This window comes from Cyprinus carpio, chromosome A22 (genome assembly GCF_018340385.1).
Source record: "Cyprinus carpio isolate SPL01 chromosome A22, ASM1834038v1, whole genome shotgun sequence".
Lineage (NCBI taxonomy): Eukaryota > Metazoa > Chordata > Actinopteri > Cypriniformes > Cyprinidae > Cyprinus > Cyprinus carpio.
This window is the reverse complement of record NC_056593.1, coordinates 6050423-6063292: the sequence shown is the minus strand read 5'-3', so window position 1 is coordinate 6063292 and position 12870 is coordinate 6050423. Positions and strand designations below refer to the sequence as shown.

General features: G+C 33.1%; 1 protein-coding gene across 2 annotated transcripts in view; it reads left to right on the top strand.

The window, feature by feature from the left end:
* ptpn4b (protein tyrosine phosphatase non-receptor type 4b) overlaps window positions 1–12870 on the top strand; it is a 33668-nt gene that overhangs the window by 8856 nt on the left and 11942 nt on the right. For both annotated transcript variants that reach the window (XM_042712379.1, XM_042712380.1), the window contains exons 3-15: window positions 2243–2350; window positions 2803–2845; window positions 2935–3013; window positions 3498–3542; window positions 3634–3686; window positions 5456–5576; window positions 5808–5895; window positions 6846–6934; window positions 7083–7146; window positions 7482–7654; window positions 8612–8680; window positions 11582–11716; window positions 11814–11969. In XM_042712379.1, coding sequence (XP_042568313.1) covers window positions 2243–2350; window positions 2803–2845; window positions 2935–3013; window positions 3498–3542; window positions 3634–3686; window positions 5456–5576; window positions 5808–5895; window positions 6846–6934; window positions 7083–7146; window positions 7482–7654; window positions 8612–8680; window positions 11582–11716; window positions 11814–11969 — 1223 coding nt within the window. The remainder of the gene's footprint in view (window positions 1–2242; window positions 2351–2802; window positions 2846–2934; window positions 3014–3497; window positions 3543–3633; window positions 3687–5455; window positions 5577–5807; window positions 5896–6845; window positions 6935–7082; window positions 7147–7481; window positions 7655–8611; window positions 8681–11581; window positions 11717–11813; window positions 11970–12870) is intronic.

Below are 12870 nucleotides of genomic sequence, written 5' to 3'. Positions count from 1 at the left end.
AGAAGGAGAAATTTTATTGCATATTTTTGTTTAGTATTACACTCCAGTAATGTTTGTGTGACATATTTGAAAATTGTGATGAATGAGCGTTTTGTAATTGATCAGAGCTTAGATTTTTATCTGGTGGATAACAAAACAGGCAAAAACCATCTCATAAACTTACACTGAAGGTCACAGGGTGAATTTGTTTGGACTTTTGGACAATTAGAAACCATCTGCCCATCTAACAACCACTCAGAACCCTTCCAGCAAGATGATAAAAAACCAATCAGAATGCCTTAGTGGCTGCATAGCAACGCCCTGGCAACCACTCAGAACGCTCTGGGATCTTGGCAGCAGGTCAACACCGCTCACATTCACTTCAGAAAATGCAAATATCTGCTTTAATTTAACAGTACTTCAGTACAAACTTGACAAGATTGCAGTTGTTTTACTTTGCACTTTTGGCCAAAAACTTAGCTCTGAATTCAGTCGCAAGTTCAAAATAGTTTGATTTCGTAAGTTAATAAAGACCCAAATATCTCAACGATCTTCTTCTGTTTCAAGGATCTCTTTGGATGTTGAGAAGAGCCAAAGTTTCTTTCTCTGGAGTCCTACAGAATCTTCTTTTAAGGGTTCAGGAGGACTTTAAGGAATGCTTTAAAATTCTTGAAAACCTTTAGAAATAGATCTATGGGTTTATATGTTCTCCACAAACCTCTTGAAGAACTTATTTGTTATGAATATTTTAACATTTTTGAGAACCTTCATTGAACCTTCCACGTAAAATCTGCTTAAGACACATTGTTTCTCCCTCAAAAGTGCAGTTTAAAACACAGTAAGCGATCAAAAATGGAGAGAAAAAAAAACCTTTTACATGCTATTCCAAGATTGCATGGTTTTCTTTCGAACACAAATGTACATATTTTGCTGAATGTCTCAGCTGCTCTTTCCCATCAAAAGCTTTGTCTGAGGAACATACCCAAAATCAAAATCCTTTTTCTATTGAGATTAAAGAGCAGCTTGAACATTTATCAAAGTATCTTCATTTGTGTTCCTTAAAGAGCAGCTTGAACATTTATCAAAGTATCTTCATTTGTGTTCCACCGAAGATAACGTAAAAGTGTGTAAATGCTGACAGGACTTTGGTTTCTTCTGACTGAACTGTTCTTTCAGAAACCGTGAGTATAAGTTTTAGAGTTGGGTGGATAATGATCTTCTAGAGGTTGCGAGTTCAATCCCAGGTAGAGGTGACCCACAAACCGCGAAGTAACTGATGTCTACTTTTGCTGTATCAGCGTTTCACTCCTGAGCTGCAGCCCTGCTGTTTCGTGTGGAATAAATCGCTTCGGATGAAAAATGTCTGCTAAATGGCAGTTCGGTAAGAATCACCACGGGAGACCAACTGTCTGTGAGGTACTATAGAGGCCGGCTGGAGTTATGCGATGTGACGGCTGGGGTTGGTTTTCCGCGTGTAGCTCACAGTGGCTGTTTCAGGCAGATGCTTCACATTCCTGGGTTGGACAGAAGCGTGTCCTGAGGCCAGGGCTGTCATGATCATACGTGCTACACAGACCGTCTGGGCTGGAGGGTTAAGCTAGCGTGGAAAAACTGCCTCTCTTAAAACTGCCTCAAATTAGAATCTAAAGTTTTAATTTGTTAATACAGTATTTGCACACAAAAACATGCTATTTCAAAAATCTCCTGTGGTTTTTGTGGAAATACTATATTTTTGACAGAATTCTTTAAAAAAGAAAAAAAAAAGTTATTACTATGGTACTTAAACATGGTTGATGTGAAGAATGTAAAGTATTGAAGTCATTGTATTATCAAACAATATATTATTTTCTTTTTCTTTTCTGTTCTTTTTTCTTGTTTTTGGTTTGGTTTTTGGTATGTTTTAGCTTGGCTTGGCTTGGGTTTGTTTTGTTTTTGTTTTGATTGGTTCTGGTTTGGTTTTGGCTGTTCTGTTTGGTTTGGTTTGGGTTTTTTTTTTTTTGTTTGGTTTGGATTATTTTGGTTTGATTTGCTTTGGTTTGATTTGCTTTGGTTTGTTCTGTTTTTGCTTTGGTTTTTTGTTTTAGGTTTAGTTTTGGGTTTTGTTTATATTTTGTTTTGTGTTTTCCTTTTGCTTTTGGTTTGTGATTTGCTTTTGTGTTTTAACATTTTGTATTATTTTATTTTTTTTCGCTTTTAAGTATGTTTTCTTTTGTTTTTATATAACAGTCCAGAACTGGTTTCAAACCGTTTCTGTCTCTTGTAGAAGCAAGATCAGGGGCGAATCTTGTTGGACATAGTGTATAAACACTTGGAGCTAACGGAGCAAGACTACTTTGGCCTTCAACTAGCAGACGACTCTTCTGACAGCCAGGTAGTCGCTCACCTGTCACTCTGCTGTCGCCGTCGGCAACAGATCACTTGTAAACCCTTGTTCATTCAAGCAGCACAACATGTCAACCTGAAAAATTTTATTTTTTTGCACGAGCGATAAGAAGTTGCAAAACTATTATCCCATGAACCTGAAGCTGAATCAGATCTGAAGCAGTTTGGCAGTTATTTTGGTTTCTACACACACCGTGTCTGTAACAAACAGGAAAGTTCATTCCCAGGTCACATATCGAAATACTGATGTCTGTTTCTGCTTGAATAAAAACAAGTTGAATGTTTAATCAATTCCATTTGATGTTATTCAGTTTTGAATTGACAAGCTGTTTTGGTGTCTTTCACGTTGCTGAGCTGATATTTTTAGCAGTTTGTGTGTTCATCGTGAAAATATTAAGTAAAAAGTGTCCTAAATTTCGGTTATGACCGTGTATGTTTCAGAGGTGGCTGGACCCAAACAAACCTATTAGAAAACAGCTCAAAAGTAAGTCATTTTTGTACATATTAATGTTTGGTTTCCATCTGAAGTTTCAGAATAAAATGTTCTGATTGTAATTTTTATTTTATTTTTAGGGCTGTCTCCACATAATCTGAGATTTAGAGTGAAGTTTTTCGTGAGTGACCCTAGTAAACTACAGGAAGAGTACACAAGGTACAGTTTAGGTTTATTTTGTTTATTTACATTTCTACACATATGCTGTGCTGGGTAGATTACTTACAAATAGTAGTCTTGTAACTTGTGTAATTCATCTTATACATGGTATAATCGACTCAGCAGTGCTTTTGTCCCCAAATTCAGATGCATGGATTGCAAATTAATTTACATGGCTATTATTGTGTGAATACTTTATCATCATGTAATCCATAAAAAGTAACTGTAATCTAATTATGATCATTTTAAAACCGAATATAATTACAAGTGCTACATTTTTATAATCTGATTATATAATCCAGATTGCATATAATCAGTTACTACCCAGTACTGCACATGACATGTAAAATTCATATAACATAATTCATATAAAATCATATAACTTAACTTATATCTGTATAAATAGTAAAAATAACAAATTTTCTCAGTCTGGATGCTTATTACGCATTTAACTATATTTTTTTGTGACATTTATTTGCTGCAGGTATTTGTACTTTTTGCAACTGAAGCAGGATATTCTGAGTGGCAGGTGAGTTTATACACTTATACGTGTGAAAGTGTTTATTTTTCCTCCAAAAGCCATTTTTAAAATGACACTTTAATTTCTGTGTCTCTTCTAGACTCCCTTGCCCACAAAATACTGCAGTTCTTCTGGCTTCTTATGCTGTTCAGGGTAAAGTATTACAAGTTATTTATGCACTAACAGTTAGTGGTCATATGGGTTTTTCAGTGCTAATATCTATAAAGCGTGGTATTAATAGCAAATACATTTTATGTTAAATATGAGGAATCTGTAATGAGGTCTTCTGTTAATCAGGTGTTTTTTTATTTTAAATGTTAAAGCTGTAATGCATTATCATAGTACTTGCTTGCCATTCATGATGGTTTACATGTCAGTTTGAATGAAGCTGATTTTGAGGAACTGATTGCAAACTCTCTGACCTGTGCGTTTGTTTGTTTGGCTGGTGATATAACCGTCCGCACAGGATGAACAAAGGCTGTACGCTTTGCCAGATAGTTCATGATCTGCCTTTTGTCTCTTTCCTGTCCCTGTCTGATCCATTTCCAGTAATAAAGCTGAAAAATGTGTCTAGTGTAGAATTATTAAATATTTAACAAACTGTTGTGGTAACCGGTCATGTTATGCTCACTATAGATGGTGTGCTTTACTAGTAGCTTAATTATATAACTATTCGCATAAGTTTCCTGTTTTTGTATTGTTTTATATTCAGTTGTTTTTTATTTTCATTTTTAAGGTTAAATATAATAAATATAATATAATATGCGTTATTGGAGGTTTTGTTGTGCACACTCATTTCTGCCTAATTTTCATTTAGATTTTCCTATTTAGTGATGACTTAAGTTAATAATGTGATAGTGATAATAATTTAATAACGCTGTTAATTTTAGTTTAAATGAATATCTGACTTATTCTTTAATTCTTCAAATTATAATGTCGAGATAAATGTACTTAAGTTTCCAATTCATTTTTTTGTGTTTAAATGTTTTGTAGAAAACATATTATAGGATATTGTTTAGATAAATTTTCTCTGTTTTTGTAGATTTATTTTTAATTATTTTTTTTGAGAAAAATTTACAAAATTGTTTAATTCTTCAGATTACGCTACTTTATTGTCATTGTTTTTTTTTAGAAAATTGTACTAAATGAATGCTTCAGATTATAATATTGAGATGAAACAATAAAAATAAACTCAATTCATCTCAACATTATAATTTGTAGCATTAAACAATTTTCTACTATTTTCTCAAAATAAAAAACAAAAAGATGCAAGAACATTTATTTTATTTTTTGAGAAAATTGTTTGATGCTTCAAATTATAATGTTAAAAAAAATGTTCTTGTGAATTTATTTTTTGTGCTGTTGTTTTTTAACACTAAATATAAAGTTGCATGTCAGTTATCTCAATATTGTAAAAAACAATTCAAATGAAGTTGCAAGTAAAAAGAAAATCCAGAAAATTGTATAAAATTGTTTAATGCTTCAAATTAGAATGTTAATATAAATGTACATGCAACTTTATTTTTAATGTTTTAAATTTTTGTGAAATTAAAAAAAAATTGTATTAATGTATAATTAATATTATATTAATTATTAATTATTGTTAATTTTATTAGGTTTATGCCACAACATGAATTAAAAAAATAAAAAATGATCAACTTCAGATGAGCAGTATCACCAAAATTTACATTTTCTAAAAAAAAAAAAGTTTGGGAATACCTTTGAAAATATTAAAAAGATAGTTAACTGTGTACATTTTGATTTGTGTTTAGTTTCCAGTAGACAGAATGAGTCAGTCTGCTCTCTTAAATCATGAGGAAACTGGAAGCCTGGCTCTTTGAAAGGGTGAAGGACACATTGTGCCCCGTGTCTCACGCTGACGTACATGCACACATGGTTTCTTGGCCTGTTTTGTGTTTCAGCTGAGCTGGGGGACTACAATCACTCCGAACATTTGCCTGGGTACCTCTCCGAGTACAGCTTCATTCCCAACCCACCGCAGGACTTTGAGAAAGAGGTCACCAAACTTCACCAAGAGCACAAGTAAGAGACGCCAGACATGTCCATGAAATCCTCCAGTGTGTTCAAGATTCTTATATTTAACTGAGTGTCAGTGGAGATGGAGGAACAAAGGGTAACAGCTGAGCGCGCACACACACACACACACACACACACACACACACACACACACACACACACACGAGCAGATTTGTGAAACAAGGCGGTTCATTGTTTGTGGGTCTATGAGATTGAGTCTCTCTCTCTCTTATGCAGTGGACTCACACCAGCTCAGTCCGAGTTTAACTACTTGAATGCTGCGTGGACGCTGGAGCTGTATGGCGTGGAATTGCACTATGCTCGGGTGAGTGACCGGCCCATCTTACCCCACCGTCTGCCCCTCCCTTTTTCATATGTACTGCGAACAATCACTAGAGGCTTGAATTATGTCTGTTGTCACTTAAACCTAGGTATGCACCCTTGTTTTCTTTCATGTGTTGCTTTTTTTGCGTTTTCCGTTTTTTAGTTGTTGTTTTTTTTTTTTTTGAAGTGTTTTGTTTTATTTTTAATGTTTTGTTTTTTTGCTTATTTTTGTTCTGTTTTTTTGTGTGTGTGTGTGTGTTTTAAGTGTTTTATTTTTTTTTTTTTGTTTTGCCAGTTATTCATTTTTCATTTTAAAAATTTAATCTTTGCCTTTCCTTTATAGTGCACCTACAGACTTACACAGCAAAATATAATTACTATAACCATTATTAAAAATTTAATATATAAAAAAACATTTTTTCCGTCAATTCTATATATTGTAGTTAATCAACTAAAATAAATTAACAAAAAACCAAAAAAAAAGTTTTATTTTAGCTGAATACCGAAACTGAAAATAAAGTTTATTTAATAATCAAGTAATCAAATTTATTTATTAATCAAAATTCAAACAAAAAGTCGTTTATAAACATTTAAATTGCACATAAGGCAGTTTCTACATAAATTTTTTAGTGATGTAATTGTTTCTACTTCTATTCGCTGAATGGAAAATTCGTTAAATGTGAAAATTTGAAGTAGAAAGCAGTAGCAGTATTTTCTTGCATCACTGTTATGCTGTTTGTTCCGTCAGTATATTGTTTTGTCATTCTTATGATCTGTTGTTTGTTTTAACTGTTCAGTCGATCTAACATTATTGGCAGATATCTAAATGGTTGCCAGTATAAGCATCCCTTCTTAAGTAAACCAAAAGTTTAAGCACCGTTTGAAACAAAGTGGTTTTGATGTTGCTGTGGAAACTGCATCCTTATGGTTTCCAACTCTTGATGATTTCAGGACCACTGTAACGCAGAGATTTACATCGGAGTTTTGTCTGCCGGCATCTCCGTCTATAAGGACAGGGTACGAGTCAACCACTTTCCATGGTGAGTGTCGGTTTAGCTGTGAATTCCTCTTTAGATCTGATTGAAATGGGGAATTTCATTGACATTAACCCAACTGAAAGCCAGTGGATGCAAATTTACATTTGTTTGATCTTTTATCTCCCCTTCCCTCTCTTTTTTTGTGTTTCAGGTTGAAAATTGTAAAAATATCTTTTAAATCTAAACAGTTTTTTATACAACTAAGGAAAGAACTGGTATGTACGAAATTACGTATCTGTTGTTTTTCATTTAATCTGTCTTTACTTGATTATTGTATCTAGTTATATTTATTATTACCTGCTGTTTACCTAATTAAGAAATGATTGAAGACTACAATATAATTAATTAATATTTATCTTTTTAAATTTGAATTGAAATTTTCTTTTGCTGTAGTAACGAAATTAGAATCAAATTGCAAAATGTTAGTTACTGTTACTAACAACTGAAACGGTTACATACTAAACTGGATCATTCACAAATCTATTTTGTGCTCACCAAATCTTTTTCTCCTTTGTCTTTCGTCTGTTTATTTTCTTGTTGTGTTTCATAGACTGAGAACAGAGAGTCTTTATTGGGTTTCAACATGATGAACTACAGAGCTTGTAAGAACTTATGGAAGGCCTGCGTGGAGCATCACACGTTCTTCAGACTGGAGCGGCCCGTTCCTCCGGAGAGAAACCTCTTTCTGCAGTACTTCACCCTCGGATCTAAGTTTCGCTACTGGTGAGAACGTTAGAAGAGTTCCAACTCTTGTGTTGTTTGTTGGGATGTAGCGGATGTAGGAGCATGCCTTGACATTTTGGAAACTCCAGTTTAGATGATCCACCAAAATATTCTATTCTATAAAAAACTTGCAAGTATAGGAACAAGATTTGGTGATTTAAATAGCATAACAAGAGATAAACAAGCGTGCAAATCTTAATTCAATGAGTTGGTTAAAAACTCAAAAGTTCAGCAAAAAATAAGTTTACAAAAACAAGCAAAACAAGATTTGGTGATTTAAATAGCATAACAAGAGATAAACAAGCAATTTGTATTCATTTTTGCCCGGAAACATCAAATTAGGCAAAGGATTTTTGGAGTAAGTAAAGTTAGTAAAGTATTTATAGTAATTTAGGTCAAGTTAGTTACCAAAGTAATTTAAGTTAAGCTAGTAAAGTAAGTATGTTAAGACAAGTATGTAAAGTAATTCAAGTAAAGTATGTTAAGTAAAATAAGTTATGTAAAGTTAGTAAAGTATGTCAAGTAAAGAACGTAATTAAAGTAAAGTTTGTAAAGTAAGTGTTAAAGTACTTTAAGCAAAAATGACTTTTAGGTAAAGTAATTCAAAGTAAGTGAAGTTAGTGAAGCATGTTAAGTATGTAAAGTTAGTTAGTAAAGTAAGTGTTAAGTAAAGTATGTTCAGTAAGTTTTTTGCCTGAATAAAACGTTTTGAAACTGCAAATGCATACATATCAAAATATCATATTGAATATATCATATGAATTGAATGGAAAAGCTGAAAAATAGACATTTTAGCTATATCACCTGTCCATGTTAGCAATGTATTGGTTGTGTTGCTTGAGTTTTGGTCACGACTGTCATTCATTTTGTCATCTGTTGTACAGCTATCTCTCCTTATTCTTACACAAATGGAGTTTTAGGAGCCGACAGTGACACTGTGTTCTGGTTTTTTTGCAGTGGGCGGACAGAGGCGCAGTCTGTACAGTACGGAAAGGAAAGAGGCAACAAGAACAGAGTTTTTGCAAGGTAACTCATTTAATAACCAATAAGCAGGGGAACTCTGTGAAGTAAAAATGCTGTAGTAATACTTTCTTTGTGTTCGTGTTTTGTTTGTTCATGCCAGTTTTATTTTAGTATTTTTTTTTTTAAATCTTATAGTTTTTAATATTTGTAATCTTCATTTCCTTTTTCTTTTTATATTAAATTAGTTTTAGCAGTTTTATATATATATATTATATATATATTTAAGTAACAAAAATATATTTTTATGGTTTTGGTTCTAGTTAACTGTAATAACCCTGGTTCACCACACTATAGACAACGATGTGGATATTTATCGTGCTTATATCTACTGCATTTGACAGAATGTGCTGATCTATGTATATGTGTTTGGGTGTGTTGGATTACGGGAGGGCTCCCGCCCGTCTCAATCCCTGTGGTGTTAAGTGTCTGTGTGTGTGCGTGTGTGTCAGTGTGTGTGTGTGTGTGTCACTGTGTGTCACTGTGTGGTCAGATGTTCTCAGAACGACACCCAAACACAGGAAGTGTAAGCAGGGCTGTGTAGCACACGGCTGTGAAGGGCGTGCACATGTCGTGCACATGCTTGTGAAAACACACTCAGAAATTTGCTTCGAAGATGCTGAAGCTGAAACTTAAACTACAGTTTATGGTTCATCATACTTCTGCGAGGTATTTCTTTTCGACTACGCCAACCTTTTCTCTGTGAAGTGTAAGAAAATAGTGTAAAGTTTCATGCGTGGCTTTTGAGGAATATTTCAAAGTAGATATTTGTGGTTTTTAGGTGCAGCGCAGCAAGAACGAGTTTCTTTAAACTAGTGTTGGTGTATCGCTTGTCACTTTTTTCTGATATTTTCACTGAAAAAAAATACTATTTACATGTTGGTTTATGTAAATGCTAAGAAATATCGCAGAATGAGTTGAAATGGGAAAGTTTTTCATTTATTCATTCATTTTTCATTTATTCATTCATATTTCTAAACTACAAAATCCAGTAGTTTCTTCACTTTTGAGGAATGTTTGAGGAACTTTGTAAAAAAACGTTCAGGGTTTTTAGACGTAGCAGGAGAACGTGTTTGTTTGACAGTATAAAACAAAAAACATTGTGTAAAATGTGCCGTGTTGGTTTATGTAAATAAAAAAAATATATATTAAAGATTGAGTTAAAATTAGTGCGTTATTTCTAAATATCTGTATCAAATTCAGTAAGATTTCTTTCTTTACTTTTGAGGAATGTTTCTGGGCAATTTATTCAAAGGGTTCAGAAGTAGCGAACATCGTAAAAGGAAAGAGTGTTTGTTTGTAAACTAGTGTTTGTGTAGTGCAACTACAATAATCTAGTAAGGTCAATTTCTCCATAAACTAGTGTTGGGATGCTTTTCTTACAAAAAGGTTTTTAAAAATCTGATATTTATGGGTTTTTTTGGGAGGGGGGGTGCATTGTAATGTGTAAAATGTGGGGGGGTGGTTTGTTTACAAAACATCGTAACCGTGTTTTCGTAAACTATATGGGGGGTGCATTGTAATGTGTAAAATGTTTCATGTTGCTTTATGTAAATGTGTAATGTGTAAAATGTTTCATGTTGCTTTATGTAAATGCTAAGAAATATCGCAGAATGAGTTGAAATGCAAATGTTTATCATACTATTTTTAAAGTGTACGAAATGCAGTAAGGTGTCTTTCTTTACCTTTGAGGAATGTTTCACGGCACTCTGTAAGATGGTCAAGTTTTTTAGACTTAGTAGCAGAAAAGCGTGTTAGTATGTTGGTTTGACAGTAGAAAACTAAAAACATTGTGTAAAATGTGCCATGTCTGTTTGCGTAAATTCTAAAAAACCGAGTTAAAATTTTTACTTTTTTTCCTAAATATTTTAATAAAAGTTCTTTCTACAATTTTGAAGAATGTTTCTGGGCGATTTATTCAAAGCGTTTAGAAGTAGCATATGTACAAACAATGTAAATGAAAAGAGTGTTTGCTTGTAAACTAGTGTTTGTGTAGTGCAACTACAATAAACTAGTATGATTACTTAAAAGAGTGCCTTAAGGTAGCAGAAAAGAGCAATTTCTTTGTAAATTAATGTTATGATATGAAAATTCGGTTTGATATTTTATTTATAGTTTTTAGATGTAGCATGTGTACAAACATAACAGAAAAGACAGTTTGTTTGTAAACTTGTTTTGATGTAATGCTAACTTTTTTGTTAGGAAAATTTTTTTGTTATTGTAAGATGTGCTCTGTTGGTTTATTTTATAAAATATCGCAAAATATAATGTAAAATCAAGTTTGATTTTGAAATATTATGTTACAGGGTATTTGTTCTAAAACATTTAAGGTTTTCAGTAGTTATAAACATCGTAACAGCAAATGCATTGTTTGTTTGTAAACTAGTGTTTGCTTATCGCAAACTGACTATCGGAATATGTAAATATTGTAAATAATGTTTATGTTGAAATTGTTGTTGTTTTTAGCAATATTCCTAAACTGTATGATAACTAAGACTTTTGTAAAGAGTGGCACGTGTACAAACCGAAGATACCCGGAAAGAACGATTGTTTGTGTGTTCCTGCGGCTCAGTGGAAGAGCATTGCGTTAGCAGCGCAAAAGGTCATGGGTTCGATTCCCAGGGAACACACATACTGGTAAAAAAATGCATAGCCTGAATGCACTGTAAGTCGCTTCAAAGCCTCTGCTAAATGCATAAATGTAAATGTAGTGTATATGTATTGGTCACTTTCTCCAATGTTTTCACTGATAAAAAGATCGCAATTAAGTTCATAAAGATTACCAGTTTAAATTCTAATTGTTCCGTAATGTCAAATGTGCCATGTTGGTTTACATAAATGCCACAGCAGTAGTGATTCAGATTTTTACAAATGGATGGATCTGTTCTGAATCGAATGTGTTTCCAGGTCGCCGAGCAAGCCTCTGGTCAGGAGACTGATGAGTGGCTTGGACTGGGAGACCGTCAGCAGGAATTCCCTCTCGGACGACCGACTGGAGACTCAGAGTCTGCCGAACCGTTCTCCACCAGACTCGCCCGATCAGTGAGTCAACACACACAAACTTACCCACATAAGCAAGTTTATCCAGTCATTGGGTTAGCGCTCCATTTATGGTTTAATTTCTTTCTTTCCTCATCAGTAACTCGGTGTTTACCACAGACGGGGCACGGGTCAGGCCGTACTCCATTGGTCACCTAGTCGATCACGTGATCAATGACTCGCCATGCCAGACGTTCACCAATCACAAGTCTGCGTCCTCCACGCAGGCCAACAGCATCAGCCTGGACTCCACACCGTGAGTTTTGAACTTTTTGTCAATATAAGTGAAACTGTGCTCATTATCACAAATTCTATTCTCTTAAATAACTCTGGAAAGAAACAATCAAAATTTAGTATGGATATATGACAATAACATAATTGCTAAATTTGTGATATGTTTGAATGCTGAACATTCTTACAGTAAAATTTGTAATACTTATAATAGCTATTTAAATCAATTAGTCAAGTAATAGGCAATTAATTAATGATTTTAATGATTAATTGAAAAAAGGCTAATTTTATCTCCAGTATTTCTTGTACAATGTGTAAAATCGAAAGCTGTAAAGCAAAAAAAAATTTCATTTACACAAAAAAGGTTTAAAATATATTTATTTTTATAGATCTTATTGCTTAGTATTTGCTGCCCTAATATTTTAATTTTAAAAAACTTTGTGTAAAATTAAATTCAGTTGCGTAATGTGTAAGTTTACGTTTACGTTTAAATGTATGTTTTGCCTATGCAATGTGCAAAATTTAAGGTTGTAAATCAAAAGATGTAAATATACACTAAACATTTTGTGCAAAAAAAGTTTAAAATATAAACGTTACAATGTAAGTGTAAAAACAATCAATATTTACATTAATTTTCAGTGGTTTAGTATTTACAGCACTATTTTTTTTTGTTAATTATTCGTGAAAATGCATAAACGATTACATACAAAATCAAAATGATGTAAGTGTAAAAACAATTTCCTTTTCAGCTTTCAATTAACATTCAGATTTTCAATTTACATTCATTTTCATGTTTTCACTATAATTTTTTTATTTTATTGCTATTTGCAGCCCTTAAATGTTGTTAATAGTTCGCAAAACATTTGCAGTTTGCATAAACTGTTGCACTGAACTTATGTACATTAATAGTTAATGCATAAAAATAT